Source organism: Saccopteryx leptura, chromosome 1 (genome assembly GCF_036850995.1).
Source record: "Saccopteryx leptura isolate mSacLep1 chromosome 1, mSacLep1_pri_phased_curated, whole genome shotgun sequence".
NCBI classification, from domain to species: Eukaryota; Metazoa; Chordata; class Mammalia; order Chiroptera; family Emballonuridae; genus Saccopteryx; species Saccopteryx leptura.
Genome location: NC_089503.1, coordinates 362530995 through 362547302, shown reverse-complemented (window position 1 = coordinate 362547302; position 16308 = coordinate 362530995). Strand labels below are relative to the sequence as shown.

Here is a 16308-nt window from a genome sequence, read left to right as displayed (position 1 = left end):
CAGCTTTTCAGCACAAAATCCATACATTCATGTTCTGCAATTGCCTTGACTTAAGGCATTCAAATGTCCTAAAATATGGCAACAAAAATTCTTTTTCGCTTTCATTGATTTCAAGATAGTGTATTAATATTATCCTTTTTGGTTCCACACAGCTGTCATCTCAAATGCCACTAAAGAATGGATTCATAATTAGTTCTTTAGTTCATACATTAAACATGTTTCAATAAACAGCTCTTTTCTCCTAGTAGAGAATATCGCTGTCCATTCTTAGCTGTCAGTCTCAAAGAAAATTTAGGGGTGTTTCTTACATGAAGTATTCCTTAGCCAGGCTGATCTATGTACTGTGTTTAAAATTCTCTCTTATTGAATTATAACCTAATTAGACTTATTGAAACAATTGTAATGACTGATAAATTAAGAAATATTTTTAAAATGCAGAAACTGATTTGAAATTCCTGTAAATGAAATACTCAGTTTCCAAAAATAAACTCAAGTTATCAGAAACTTAATATTTAAATGTTAATTAAATAATTATTTAACATGAATAAAATATTTAATAAATATTAAAACATTAAATATTAAATAATATAATAATTATATTGTAATTTCCTCTTATTGTTTATTTTAATATTTAAACTTTTCTATTTATACTCCTATAAGACAAATAATTTCATATTTAATATTAAATCTGCAAGTATCTTGAATAATTTAAGTGTTTTAAAGCCCAAAAGGATACACGATTTTCTTGGAAGCCAAAATAATCACTACTTCAATATGAATTATAGGCCCCAAAGAGGCAAATACAATTTCATCTGGTGATACACACAACACAGTGTGTGAGGATTCAGAGTGAAGTCACATTGAATGACTGGATTTTTACTTCTAATCATTTATTTAAGACCATTAATGAAGGAATTCTGAATGAGAGCTACCATCCGGAGTCTTTTGAATGCAGGCCGCAGTTATCCCACAGAACGCTCCCTTCCTAATGCCTCAGTGTGACCCCCAGGTCCTTCCAGCGACCTGAGCAGGAGAGGAGTCCACATAACTGACCATGATCCTCCTTCCTAATGTCTGAGGGGGGGCATTGCCAGAAAACTGAATCGGGGCTATTTATTTTATACACACACATTGAGAATAATACCTGTACCCATTATAGAGCCAAAATGTAAGAGAGAAATTACTAATTCTGAATGAGAGTGAACAAATAAACGAAGATGAAAGAGTTATATTTTGGAGTAAATGTAATGGATTTAAAAGATTGTGCAAGGCCCTGGCCGGTTGGCTCAGCGGTAGAGCGTCGGCCTGGCGTGCAGAGGACCCAGGTTCGATTCCCGGCCAGGGTACATAGGAGAAGCGCCCATCTGCTTCTCTGCTCCCCCCTTCCTCTCTGTCTCTCTCTTCCCCTCCCGCAGCCAAGGCTCCATTGGAGCAAAAGATGGCCCGATTGCTGGGGATGGCTCCTTGGCCTCTGCCCCAGGCGCTAGAGTGGCTCTGGTCGCGGCAGAGCGACGCCCCAGAGGGGCAGAGCATCACCCCCTGGTGGGCAGAGCGTCGCCCCTGGTGGGCGTGCCGGGTGGATCCCGGTCGGGCGCATGCGGGAGTCTGTCTGTCTCTCCCCGTTTCCAGCTTCAGAAAAATACAAAAATAAATAAATAAATAAATAAATAAATAAATAAATAAATAAATAAATAAATAAAAGATTGTGCACAGTTCACTAAAGATAAATTATAACTGGATTCTAGTTGCTATGTGAGGTATGGAAAATTAACTGAAAAACATCAATCTATATATGACATAACTGAGTTCTCAAATCACTGTTCTATATCGCATTCAAATTTTTTCTTCTGCCTGCTTGGATATCATAGGGTGAGCAACACATTGCCGAGAACCATGTACTTAAATCTCCCTCTACATAATACTAAATTCCAAAAGCTAAAATGTGTAATGCATATTAATTTAATTAGACTTCGAGGTTATGATGCTGAGGTCTTACTATTTCTCATCAGTTGACTTGGAAAATTGTCTCCAAAGGATATGAGAATATGAGAATTATCCAAATTTAAATCTGCTGACAATATGGGTGGACATACAAGTATTTTCTTTATTTCCTGGTTACACAAAAGAAGAGGGTATCTCCTTTTCAACTGAACATACTAAAATATTAATGAAAATATATTAAATCCTGCATTTTCTCAAGGTACAAACAGTGATTAAGAAGTGAAAGAAAACTGTTCTTTATTTGATGATAGCAAAATCTCAAAGAAACTTTTACAAAGAGGTCTAAATTGTGTCTTTTAAAAATAAAACATATGATGGACTAAAAATTAGTAAAATATTGATATATAACAAAAAGTAAAGAATGAGCAAATGTAGTAGTTAATTTAGAGTAATTTAAATATCCTTCTTTTTTTACCTAAATTTTCTATAGTGTGTATGAATTGTTTTTAAAGTAAGAAAAGAATTAACTTATTCTTTAGGTTAATCAGACTTATATGTATCTGCTTAGATTTCTAAAAACCTGTGGCAAAAATAATTCTTATAAAATAAAATTAATTTAAGTCTGCATCATTTAAAACTTAGGCACTTTTTTTCCGAGTTCCCTGACCCTTATTCTGTTGCCCAGTGTTTACCACAGATGGGCCACAGCAAACCCAAACTACTATGGGGCGTTGGAATGAACTCGGGCTTGGGCTGCCGGAATCCTGGCTTGTCAGCAGCCTCTGTTCTCAGCAAAAAAACCTCCAAAAAACAAATAAACAAAAAACCAAAAAACAAAATAACAATGCAAGACACATGGGTTACAGAGGTGAGTCCTGGTCTCCGGACCATGCTTCTTGCATTCCCATTAGGTCTGAGAAGCAATAGTTTGTATTCATACTCTTTTCACTGTTGCCTTAGATCAGGGGTCCCCAAACTTTTTACACAGGGGGCCAGTTCACTGTCCCTCAGACCGTTGGAGGGCTGGAGTATAAAAAAAACTATGAACAAATCCTTATGCACACTGCACATATCTTATTTTTAAGTAAAAAAAAAAAACAGGAACAAATATAATATTTAAAATAAAGAACAAGTAAATTTAAATCAACAAACTGACCAGTATTTCAATGGGAACTATGCTCCTCTCACTGACCACCAATGAAACAGGTGCTCCTTCCAGAAGTGCGGTGGGGGCCGGATAAATGGCCTCAGGGGGCCGCATGTGGCCCACGGGCCATAGTTTGGGGACCCCTGCCTTAGATGGTATTAACATGTAAGGAATAAAGGGGGTCAAATATATTAAATGGAAGGATATCTGACGGGGTGGTAAACATACAATGCAATATACAGATGATTTATTATAGAATTATACACCTGAAACTTATATAATTTTATTAACCAATGTCACCCCAATAAATTCAATAAAAAATAAAATGTAAAGAATTTGGAAATAGAAATTTCTTCTCTTATTACCAACTACTAAGTCATGTATCATCAACACCATGCCTGCCACTGACTTCAGCGCATGTAATGCTGTGAAGTAAAGCTCTTAGCTGTGATTTTTCTCGGGTTGATGTGCCAAGTGTAAAAAATTATAACTGTATTTTGCAAATGAAATTTCATTTTTAAAAAAGTGATTTACAAACAATGTCTCATTAAAATGTAAACTTCAAGAGATTGTTTATTGTAGTACGTGAAGAATTGAGACCAATGGCTTAAATGTGTTAGCCATTCAATAAATATTTAAGATTAATGTTCTCTGGCCTTCTCTAGAACTATTGCCTCACATGGTTTATAATGTGGCACATTTTTTTTATATGTAGCCTTGTTTCTCAACAGTAGACTGTAGCAACCAGGGAAGGACAATGTCCATCTTGTACTCCTTCATATTCCTAGACCCTGGCAATACGTATGTGCACCAAAGTTGAATGCATTAAAGAAAGGCTCATACTGTGCCGTATTCATCTATCACCCTCAGTAACTAATCTTACAGGGCACATAGATTGATCCTCAATTGATTGAGAATGCGCCTGGAACAATGGAGATGCACTCATCGCTGTTGAACTCAGAGAACCCTGCAGTGTTAGGTGGGACTCCTCCCCGGAGGACCCCTGGATGTGGCTGTGGAGAAGGCTCAGGTAGGGAATGTTACTGGTCTTATTAATGACCAGGTGGTACCTTCGATCCCTTCCTTCCAATGAGGGAAGAATAGAGAACAAAATTAAAGCCGCACTTTCTGCGGCAGCTCACCCTCTGAGCTGGACTTACGCAAACTTACCCTTCTATTATTTCTGTGAAATAATTTCTAAAAGTACATTTAAGTTGTTTTGGAAAAGATCCTTCTATCTCATAGTGGTGAAAGTTTAGTCAATGTGATTGATGCTGGAGAAGCTGGAATCTGGGAAAGAGTGAGCCTGGTGCTCATTTTATATAAATTATGTTATTTTTCCTATAAAATACTATAGAAAACCTTCCTCCTCTTAGCCAAGTAGGACAGCAGTTGGAAGAATTTAGAGAAATATCACCAAGTGAACATCTTTCCTTTAAGACAAATTCAAGTTTAAAGTACTAGATTCTGTTCTTTCCTGCAGGGTCCATAAAACTCTGCCCCACTCCCAACAACAGAAATGAAATGAGACCAACTTGAATTCACATTCTTGCCATGTCATTTGCTAATTGTTTAACTGAGACAGGTTACTAAGTGCCTGAAACCTTAGTTCCTCGTTTGTAAAATGCAGATGACAATATGAGTTTGTACACCGCAGGATTCTAATGGGGATTGATTATATAGGTATATGTGTAATCTTTAATGAGGATTATCTTCATAGTCTCTAATCCTCTTTATGCATTGCTTAGCACAGAGCTATAATAGGTACCCTATGTGTGGTAGCAACAATTCATTAACAGTATTCTAACCACTGATGAGGATATAAAAACGGAAGAGGAGTTAACCTCTGTGGTTCAGTTTCCTCATTATCAAATGAAGATAAAAATACTTAATATTTCACCTGAACTGGGGTGGCGCAGTGGATAAACCGTTGACTTGGAACACTGAGGTCACCGGTTCAAAACCCTGGGCTTGCCTGGTCAAGGCATATATGGGAGTTGATGCTTCCTGCTCCTCCCCCCTTTCTCTCTCTCTGTCTCTCATTCTAACTCTCTCTCCTCTCTAAAAAAAATGAATAAATAAATAAATAAAATACTTAATATTTCAATTTATTATAAAGAAATCTGTAAGAAAAATATCTACAAGTATTCAGCTTATGAATGACAATGGTAGTGTTGGTTTACTTTTCTACTCCTATTTCTGAGCTAGTGAGAGCCCACGGAGAGAAATGAGTTGATTTGGGGACAGAGGGTGCAGGAAGGTGTAATTCTGCCTTTCTTCCCGAAGTCTGGACCATCCGAACTGCATTCCGACGAAGCACTACATGTTCGTCATGTGAAACCTCACAAGGTGACAGGTATTCATTGTCTCCTTTACTGCACCCCATGAAGAGAAACAAAATGGTCTTGGCATTATGTTAGTTAAAAATCTGGAACTGGAAACATTTAATTAAGTGTTTTTCAAGGTGGTCAATTGTTGATGCTGCAGATGTATTTTAAGAAACCAGCAACTACGCTTCAAAGTGGTGTACTATATTTATACACTTCATAGGCACCAAGTAAAATCTTACTGTATTGAATTGCAATTACTTGTAAGTGGTATGTATTTTAATTAAGCAATGCAGTTTTGAAATTAATTTTATAGACTAATATACTTATTGAATATTAATTCAAATGAGCCAAGTATTAGCTGGCAATTTAAAGAATGATGCACACTAATAAAAAATAACTTGAAAGCTACAATATCTACCCTTAAAAAGTTTAAGGATATTTTAACTTTATATTACATGGGTGATCTTCGTGAAAGCAGGAAAGACACATGGTGATTGTCAAATCAATGAGTCAGACAATGGACACAGTGAAATGTATGAGGCGCTATTCAGAATGCTCAGTGTTGCTGTTGAAAATGATCTATGATTGTGAATAATTGCTTTTGAAATATTGATCAAAATTGATCTGTCCAATTTTCTGGCACTGGCTCTGTACATCAAATCTCACCCTGGAATTACATAAATCAATTTAGTCTGGACTTCTGTAAAAACTGGGGGGAGAAAGATAGAAGTAATTTCTGAGTTGTCAGTGACTGATGGATGTTCTGATTTCACACTTTTAGTAAAGAAAAGGTCTTACCGTAGCTGTCATAGGCATCCTCATTTACTCCATGACCGTAGTCATAGTATTCAGGCACACTGCAACAGATTTAGACAGCAATCAGTGTTATTGTAATCAAGCGGGATCAACCCAGAAACTCATATGGAATTTGAAAGCAGATGTGTGCTAAAGTGGTATCCCAAGAACCTCTAGGCATAGAACACAATCCTAAAGAAGCAGGAAGGAAAAGAAGTGGTTATTGACAAGGGTTCTTTGATTTTCTCATGCCTCCTCAGTACTTCTTTATCTCTAGCCTTCAATTCTTAAATCACATTTCCCCTAAAACACATGTATAATCTTCAAAACTTCTCAAGAGGAGAGTTATAAAATGTCTATTTCCAAACAAAGATACTATATAAGATGATAATCTATTCAATAGTATATAACTTTGGATGCTGCTACCCTAAAACATATGCAGCAATTTCATCTTCACTTTCAAACACGGAAATTATATTTATACTGGATTCCTCATTAGCCTTCCACAGCATGTCCTTGCACTTCTTATATAAGCTCTTTCTTTTTCCTTAACATGTACGTTCTACCTGCATTTCTTACTCAAGTTCCTTAAAGTCTTCCCCCACCGTGACTGTCTTCACTTTGTCCGATGGCAACAGTTTCCCCATTAAGGCACCATTCCTATTAGCACCCAAGCCTTTTATATATTTTCTAGCCTCAACAAAGTCCCCCACCTGCACTCCAACATTTCCTTTTAGCGATTATCTCTTTTTCTGCCTCTTCACAGCAAAATTTCTTGAAAAGAGGGCGACGCTGTTCACTCTTTCCCACTGCCTCCCCTTTTGAAGACACTCCGGTCAGGCTTTTCTCTCCACCGAAACAGCTCTGGTCAATATCTGGACATTTTCAAATCCAGTGGTCAGGTCTTGGTCCTCTTTTTACCTTGGCACCATTTAACACAGCTGATCACTTTCTGCTCCTTCAAATACTTCAGTTGCTTTTGAGATGCCCCTCTGAGTTGGGTCTGATTAGCCCACTTCATTTCCTCAGTCTTCTCTGCTGGAACCTCTTTATTTTCCAGCCTCTTAACCCTGAAGACTACTGGGACTCTGTTATTAGAATTATTTTCTATTGGTACTCCCTAGGCAATCTTATCAACTTCCGTGGCTTTAACACCATTTCGGCTCCGACGATCTCCAAATTTATGCCCAGCCTTGGCACCTCCCCTCTACTCTGGTTTCATATCGACAGTTGCCTTCTGTACATTTCCATTTGGATGTCAAACTTAACATACCCAAACATAGAAACTTGACTTTCTTTCCAACTCCGACTTGATCCTGTTGAATGCTTCCAATCTTTATAAATGACATCTTAATTAGTGTTACTCATGTTGACAACGGTGGAGTCGTCTCCTTTTCTCTCAAACCTAATGTTTAATCTCACAGCAAATTCTTTCACATCTCTTTACACAATGTACTCAGAGCTTAAACATTTCCAAACATCTGCACAGCTCTGACCATGGTTAGTTTCACCATGCCTCACTTAAACAAACACAATTTCCTTCTAACGGGTCTCTGTGCCCTGTTTCTTCAGTTCCCATTGTCCACATAGCAGTCAATATAATTCTTATAGAAGTAAATTAGATCATGTTAATTCCCTATTCAAAATCCATCAATAGCTTCCCAAATTCTTTAGAAAATTTTTTTAAAAATCTTGTTTTGCCTATGCAAATTGGCCCCGCAGTATTCTTAGACCCCCTTACCCCCACTTTCCCTGTTGCTCAGTCTGCCGCGGGCACTTTGGGCTTGTCGCTGCTGCTTCCTGACCATGACAAACTCATTACCATCTCTGCACCTTTCTGTTTGTCATTCCCACTACCCAAAATACACTTTTCCTAACTACTCAGTTGTCTCTTCTCTCAGTCTTTCAGAACTCGCTCGAATGTCATTTATGAGAGGTTTCTCTTACTAATCAATTTTAACCAGCATTCCCTCATCTTTGCTTTGCTCATCTAAGTATTTATCAATTAGTACTGTACATTTACATAACCAACTACACAAACACACATTTGTTTATTCATTTATTAGGCTTTTTTTTTTTTCACTTCTAGAATGTAAAAGTTCCCTGGTGTAGGATTTGGTCTCTCCTTAGCTCACTTGCTCTCATTGTTCCAGGCTAATTGGTCAACGACAATGCTTGGCGCATAATAGCTGCTCTGTAAATATTTATAGAATAAAAGACTGTACTGCTCATAGGAAGATTAGACACTATTCACATGAGTAGCTGAATGTAACCAAGTTATACTTTTTAAAAAATGTAATACAAAAAGCAGAAATTATTTTAATGGCCTTATATTTGGATAGTGAATGTACATTTTTATTTACCTAGGGATCTAATAATAGTTATAATACATTGTATTTTTACCTCAAATAAGCTCCTTCATTTAAAGTCCTTTGTCTAAATATTCATTTATAAGTTCAATAATATTAATAATAAAATTTACTCAAGATTAACAATTATAAATTTACATATGAATTTATATATTACCTCAAGATTGCTAATTGCCTTTTTTTTTTTAAGTAAGAGGAGGGGAGATAGTGAGACTCCTGCATGCGCCTTAACCAGGATTCACCTAGCAACCCCCATCTGGAGCTGATGCTTGAATCAACTGAACTATCCTCAGCACCTGGGGCTGATGCTCGGACCAACCAAGCATTCTTGAGCCACCCAGGGCCATGCTCGAACCAATCAAACCACTGGCTTCAGGAGGGGAAGCAGGCGGTAGCTTCTCCTGTGTGCCCTGACCAGGCATCGAATTCAGGATGTCCACACAGAATGCTGACACTATATCCACTGAGCCAACTGGCCAGGGGGCTAATTTCCTTTTAAATATATAAAAGTGAAGCAAGAAAATGGCTTTAGATCAAATACCAAATTGTACAAGAGCTGAGGGTGGGTGATAGATGTCAAAGGGTTAAGGTGAAAAGAAAGAAGAAAAGCCTAAAATTATGTGGTTGCCATTTCCCTGAAGGCAAATTCATAGGTCTCATTATATTAAATACTTGAGATTTCATCAATAGTAAATAAAAAAAACCAAAAAGAATGAAAGTAAACATATTAGAGATGAAGAGAGAGACAAAGAGAGGTTTGGCCATTTTTATTTTCTGGGAGGCAACTGGTAATACACTAATTCAATTTCATTACAAGGTAGCTAGAAACAATAAGATGATCTCACCCAGCCTTCATCATGCAGGAGGTCTACATACAAACTATCTAGGAAAAATGTATGGCAATATGGTCTTCCTCCCATCTTTCTAATGATTTGAGATTGTAGAAATCTAAGGCCATTGGCTGGTGGCTGAATATGTATCTCCTTTCACATATCTAACTTAATAAAAATGATGCAACCCAATTGAGAACCTTCATGAATGTATGGCAAATTTCTGAGACTTGTTACACTGATTTCCTGGATGGTCAAGAAGTGGCAGCCCTGGGATGAAGAGAAAAATACGAGCATTGGTAGAAGCTTCTCCCTGCCTTCTTCAAGGTAACTTTTCTATAAGGAAGCCTGATTATGTTTCCCAACGTGTATTATATAAACACCAGTAGCCACAAAAATATCATTACTATGTTCTTATTAGATTTTAATTTTAATTGATGAAGGAGTGGGGAGAACAGTGGTAAGAGAGACCCTGATACAGAAGCTGTATTTATTGGCTATTGTAAATTATACATACACACCCAGAGCAAATTTAAATTTTTGGAAGTCTAAAAGGGGAGAAGTGGAACATATAAGACATTTGTAAAATAATAGATAATAAAAAATAATGGAAAAACAATCATAATGGACTCAACCAGAGTCAATACCTTTGTTTATTTAAATATTACTTCTCATTTCTTCCATAGGAGAATATTTTACATGGACCAAAAAATACACTCTCCAACCACCCTTGCAGCTAGATGTGCCCTTGGGACTAAGTCAGGAAACACGGGATAGGCACAGAAGTAACAGTGGCAATCTTGAGGCCATTTTTAATTTAAGAACAAGCACCTCATCTTGGACTTGCGCACCATCATCTCCTCAGTTGATAGAAAGTACTGTAAGTGATGACCCAGCATACATCAGGCAAATAAAGGCAATGTCTGAGGAAGTCACAAACATCCTTCCTTACAGGAAGATCTTGTCTCTGATCGCATTGAAACAGACTTACTCTGAACCACTGCCGACTTCTGGGATTGTTATGAAAATAATATTTTTTTATCCTTTAGGAGTCACTGAATATTGAATCTCATAGTTACAACAATTTAGTTGAATATTTAAGTATGTAGACGTGAGAAACTGCCATTAAAACTTCCAAACATAGAGAATTAGCTTAATGGAAGGGTAAAGAGTGCAAGAAAAAATGCTGTAGCATAAAAATTGGTGCCCACGCTGGCCATGTGGCTCAGCTGGTCAGTGCATTGTGCCAATGTGCCAAGGTTGCAGATTTGATCCCTGGCCAGGACACCTAGAAGTATTAACCAATGAATGTATAAATAAATGGAATAACAAATCAGTGTTACTCTCTTTCTCTCTCCCTCTTCTCTCAAATCAATAAATTTAAAAAAATTAAAAATAAAGCTCATAACCATGGTTATACCATTGCCTGTAAAGACTTGGACATCAGGCTATATATAGGCTTGTGTATACTTTGGCACTATGGGGCTTGGGAGGAGGGAAAGGGACAGATAAATCCTGTTAATAATCCTTGTTGCTTTTAGGAAGGTTTACAAAAGATGTAAGCTCAAATAAGAATGAACCATTTTTTTTTAGAGGAAACGAAAGTGAAGAGAACTTTGCTAAGGGAAGTTATGTCTGTCTGATTTACGTGTTAGTTTTAGCATATAAAATGGGAGAGGGTTCAAAAAGTGGGGGCTCAATAGGATTAGAGAAAGAAATTGTTTCTGTACTCTACTAGCAAGAAATAAAAAAATAATGAGTTTGCTCAGAGATGCCTCACATCTTCTCATTGGCCTATGAGCCCTAGAATGATCCTTATGTCCCCACACATGGAATGATCCTTATGTCCCCACACATGGAATGATCCTTATGTCCCCACACATGGAATGATCCTTATATCCCCACACATGCACCAGAAGGCAGCATGTTGCAAAAACTGTGAAGTCCCCAAAGAGGCTGTTGCTCTTCTTTACTCCACTCACATATGACCATGGATAAGGACATTTATCCATTAGGATAAGAAAGAACCTTCCAGTAATCTAGGAAATTTTCCAGAAAAGAGAACTGCAGTTACCAGATGCACAGTCAGAAAACTTATTCCAATGCCGTGGCTTATGTGTCGTTGAAATCTGTTTGGCAGGATTTTGTAATTGTTATTTCCTATGGAGCCTTCAGTGTTTCCCAAAAGAACTTTTTATTGAAGTTATTCAGTTCTTTTTTTACTACTTTGTATTGGGTATTTTGTATGGGGAAGTGGGCAGAAAAGATAAGTTTTTACTTTATAGGTCACCAGATTTCAAAGAACCACATCAAAACCCACTTTAGAGGTCTGCATAGCTCTCAGAGATTTTGTATTTTGAGCTGGTTGCAGTAATTGGAACTGAACTTGGATTTCCTCTCTAGGACAGAAGGTAGGTATCTGTGTTTGCTTAATTGTTTGTTTAATGAGAAGAAGGGTATTCACTCATATTTGGATGTCCTGGGGTTGGACCATGGAAGACTTTTAGTTGTTCCTTCTAAAATCCATTAGTCTCTGTTTCCATAAGAGACTGACCTTCTCAAAACTACATTTTCTAGTCTTCCTTACATTTGATAGTGGCCATGTGCAGGGTGATGTGTACAGATTCTTCATGATTTGCACAAAAGTAAATTCCTTGTCCTCTACTTCTTTTCAACTTCCATGTAACTACCTTTAAATTGGAGCCACTTTGGAAGTCTAATGTCAATGATGGTGCAATGGACTGAATCTTTGTGTCTCAACACAAGTCATATATTGAAGTCTCAAGCCCCAAGGCGATGGTATTAGGAGCTGGGGCTTTGTAGAAGTAATTATATCATGAGGGTGATGCCATCATAAAGAGCATTAGTACTCTTAGCGAAGGGGACCCCAGAAAGCTCTCTAGATCTCTCTATCATATGAGGATACAAGAAAAAGACAACAATCTGCAACCCAGAAAAGGGCTTTAACAGAACCCAGCCATGCTGGCATCTTGATCTGGGACTTCCAGTCTTCAGAACTATAGGCAATACATTTCTTTGCTTTTTTCTTCTTCTTTTTTTGTTTTTTTATTAAGTGAGAGGCATGGAGGCAGACAGACAGACTCTTGCATGCACCCTGACGGGGATCCACCCAACAACCCCTCTATTGGGCAATGCTCTGCCCATCTGCACCTCTGATCCATTGCTCAGTTATTGAGCTATTTTTTAGCACCTGAGGCAAGGTCATGGAGCCATCTTCAGTGCCCAGAGCCAACTTTGCTCAAACCAATCGAGTCAAGGCTGTAGGAAGGGAAGAGAGAGATAGAAAGAAAGAGAGAGAGGGAAAGAAAAGATGATGGGGGATGTGTGGATAAGCAGATGATTGCCTCTCCTGTGTGCTCTGACCAGGAATCAAACCCAGGACATCCACATGCCAGGCCGACGTTCTACCACTGAGCCAATAACCAGGACAATTTCTGTTGTTTGTAAGCCAGAATGCCTGTGGTATTCTGTTATAGAAGGATAAACTATTTTACTTGGGCCGCTGAATTCTGGATTTCATTATGGAAACATCCCATACTCCAAATAATATAGTTGGCAATTAAAGTAATCCCTTGAAGATGAATAAGCATTCAGTAAATGTTTGTTGAATGAATAAATGAGAGAATAAAATAATTTATAGATGAGATGTATGTATCTAAGCATGCATAATCTTAGAACATTTTGCTATAAACATCTTTATAGAACTCTGTGTATATTTCAGAAGAGATATGCACTCACATTAACAGTAAAAAAGAAAAACAATCACTCATTTATTTTGTACCATGAATAAATATCAGATTGAAGTTTAGAAATAATGTAACTGATGAATGCATGTATGATTTTTATATTGTTATATTATTTTTCAACTTTAAAAACATATGTATATATAACATAGAGTAAGTAGACTATGATGTTGGCTTTATGCTTTTCATTTCATTATTTCAGAAAGTCGTTATTTGACTTGTCATTTCTCATGTTGTTAAATATGTTGAAATATAAGTGAAAGTAAATAAATGAATTCAGTATAATACAATCTGGTTCTTTAATTTTTAATTCATTATTGTTTCATTTTACATTTTAGAAAATATAGAGATCTGGGTTTTGAAACATACTGTTATGATTATGGAGGTGCTAATTAAAATTATGACATTTATTGGGGATTTGGAACTTAATTACTCTGATGGTTATAGCAATTTTCCTAGGAACTGATATATACCATCAGCATATAACATGTTAGCTGCATTGACTCATTAAGCAATATCTACTTGTTAGTAGTAAAATTCTACAAAATATTTTGACATTTTAACATCAAGACCTTAGACACTAATATTTGAAAACAATAAATAAAAAAGTGGAGTAAGGAAGACAGAAAATATCAGATTAATTTATTAATGGTCAAGTATAAAATTAGAAAAAATTAGAGATAAAAATTTTCATTTTTTTTTAAATTTAGGAACATTTTACCCTAAATAGAGTATTTAGCAGTTTACTAAGACAACTAATTAAATGCAATTGAGCATAATAGAAAAACATTAGGATGAAATTTGTTTTCTAGGAAACACATACTGACTTCACCATCATCAAACTATTTTTTACTAGCAGGTTCGCAGTGAGCCTACTTGTGACATTGTAGCACTTAAATTTCTATAGTGCTTCACAGTCTAGCAGTTGGTGTTCATGCTGCTGGTGGTGGGAGAAACCACACTCTCAGTGGAGCAGACTAGTTCAGAAGTCCGTGAGACTAAGCTTGAGGAGGAAATTTTTCTTTTTTTTAAAAATAATTTTATTTTTTTAATGAGGCAACATCAATAAATCAGGATACATATATTCAAAGATAACATATCCAGGTTATCTTGTCATTCAATTATGTTGCATACCCATCACCCAAAGTCAGATTGTCCTCTGTCACCTTCTATCTAGTTTTCTTTGTGCTCCTCCCCCTCCCCCTTTCCCTCTCCCTCTCCCCCCTCCCCCCGTAACCACCACACTCTTATCAATGTCTCTTAGTCTCACTTTTATGTCCCACCTACGTATGGAATAATGTAGTTCCTGGTTTTTTCTGATTTACTTATTTCACTTCGTATAATGTTATTAAGATCCCACCATTTTGCTGTAAATGATCCGATGTCATCATTTCTTATGGCTGAGTAGTATTCCATAGTGTATATGTGCCACATCTTCTTTATCCAGTCATCTATTGATGGGCTTTTTGGTTGTTTCCATGTCCTGGCCACTGTGAACAATGCTGCAATAAACATGGGGCTGCATGTGTTTCTGAGTTTTGGGGGTATATGCCCAGTAGAGGGATTGCTGGGTCATAAGGTAGTTCTATTTTCAGTTTCTTGAGGAAGCACCATACTTTCTTCCATAATGGTTGTACTACTTTACATTCCCACCAACAGTGTATGAGGGTTTCTTTTTCTCCACAGCCTCTCTAACATTTGCTATTACCTGTCTTGTTAATAATAGCTAATCTAACAGGTGTGAGGTGTTATCTCATTGCAGTTTTGATTTGCATTTCTCTAATAACTAAAGAAGATGAGCTACATCAGACTAAGAAGTTTTTGTTCAGCAAGAGAAACTGATAACAAAATAAACAGACAGCCAACTAAATGGGAAATGATATTTTCAAACAACAGCTCAGATAAGGGCCTAATATCCAAAATATACAAAGAACTCATAAAACTCAACAACAAACAAACAAACAAACAATCCAATAAAAAAATGGGAAGAGGACATGAACAGACACTTCTCCCAGGAAGAAATACAAATGGCCAACAGATATATGAAAAGAGGAAATTTTTCTGACATCCAACTGTTACAAACAGAGATACTGGCAGTAATATAAATGATAACACTGCTCTATACAATGTGCTCATCAATCCAGTTCAACTGGTATGAGCGGGAAAATAATAGGGGATGAGATTTTTTTTAAAAATCAACACTTTCTTACATATTTTGATTTTTTATTTGGCAGGATATAAACATTATCAGACATAATTTAAAAAGTTACAAATACACCACAAGTTGTGTGGCCCCCATCAGATTAGAGCTCGTAATTCAGATTCTGGTTGCATTTGTTCATGCTGTGTGGCCCTTCAGTTCAGCCGTTCCCTGATCCTGACTAAACTGAAGACCTGTGTGTGTTAGAATGGGACCATAAAGGGCTGAGCTGCAACTAAAACTTCATTAATTATTTTCTGCATTGAAGAAAAGAAGTGCAAAATAATATTTTAGAAGAATAGAAAAAGGGACTTGATGAATGTATTAATATGAAGGATTTATAGCAATCTGTATATATTTTTAACACTTAGAGGGTGCTCTTAAAATTTGTTCCCTTAAGCATTGATGCTGACACCTTGTTATGTTGTGCATTTTTACTTCATTTCCAGAAACACCTGTCAAAGAAAGATAAATTTTCAGCCCAGATTCATCCTCAAATTGTGTATTGGTAGTTCCTTTATATGCATTTACATGATCAAATCTTTTTGTTAAATTTCATAAAGCTCCATAAAAGTGCTATTTACAACACTGTAAACCTAGCGTGTAGAATAATGAGAGCAACATACAGGTAGCAGTATCAGTTCTTGCCACCAACCCAATCCTCCCTCAGTGTTAGTGAGGGCATTAACCAAACATTGCGGGGTTGGAGAAATGGGAGTCTTCACCAAATAGCTCAAGGCCCCACAGCTTTCTTCCATGTCACATTACTGTCATGTTACCTGATAATTCTGTCATTCCTGGATCTTTCCTTGGGGGACATCTATTATTTCTAGTAGTAAGGGTGAAGTTTACCAACATGAATCAATGTTAATTGTTATGTTGAAAAATGGGACCTATTTGCAAATACTTTTTTTTTGATGATTTTCTTTTGT

At 36.8% G+C, this 16308-nt stretch overlaps 1 protein-coding gene across 2 annotated transcripts in view; it reads right to left on the bottom strand.

Annotated features, from left to right (window-relative positions):
- KHDRBS2 (KH RNA binding domain containing, signal transduction associated 2) overlaps positions 1 to 16308 on the bottom strand; it is a 567387-nt gene that overhangs the window by 14357 nt on the left and 536722 nt on the right. For both annotated transcript variants that reach the window (XM_066361370.1, XM_066361371.1), the window contains one exon: positions 6217 to 6275. In XM_066361370.1, coding sequence (XP_066217467.1) covers positions 6217 to 6275 — 59 coding nt within the window. The remainder of the gene's footprint in view (positions 1 to 6216; positions 6276 to 16308) is intronic.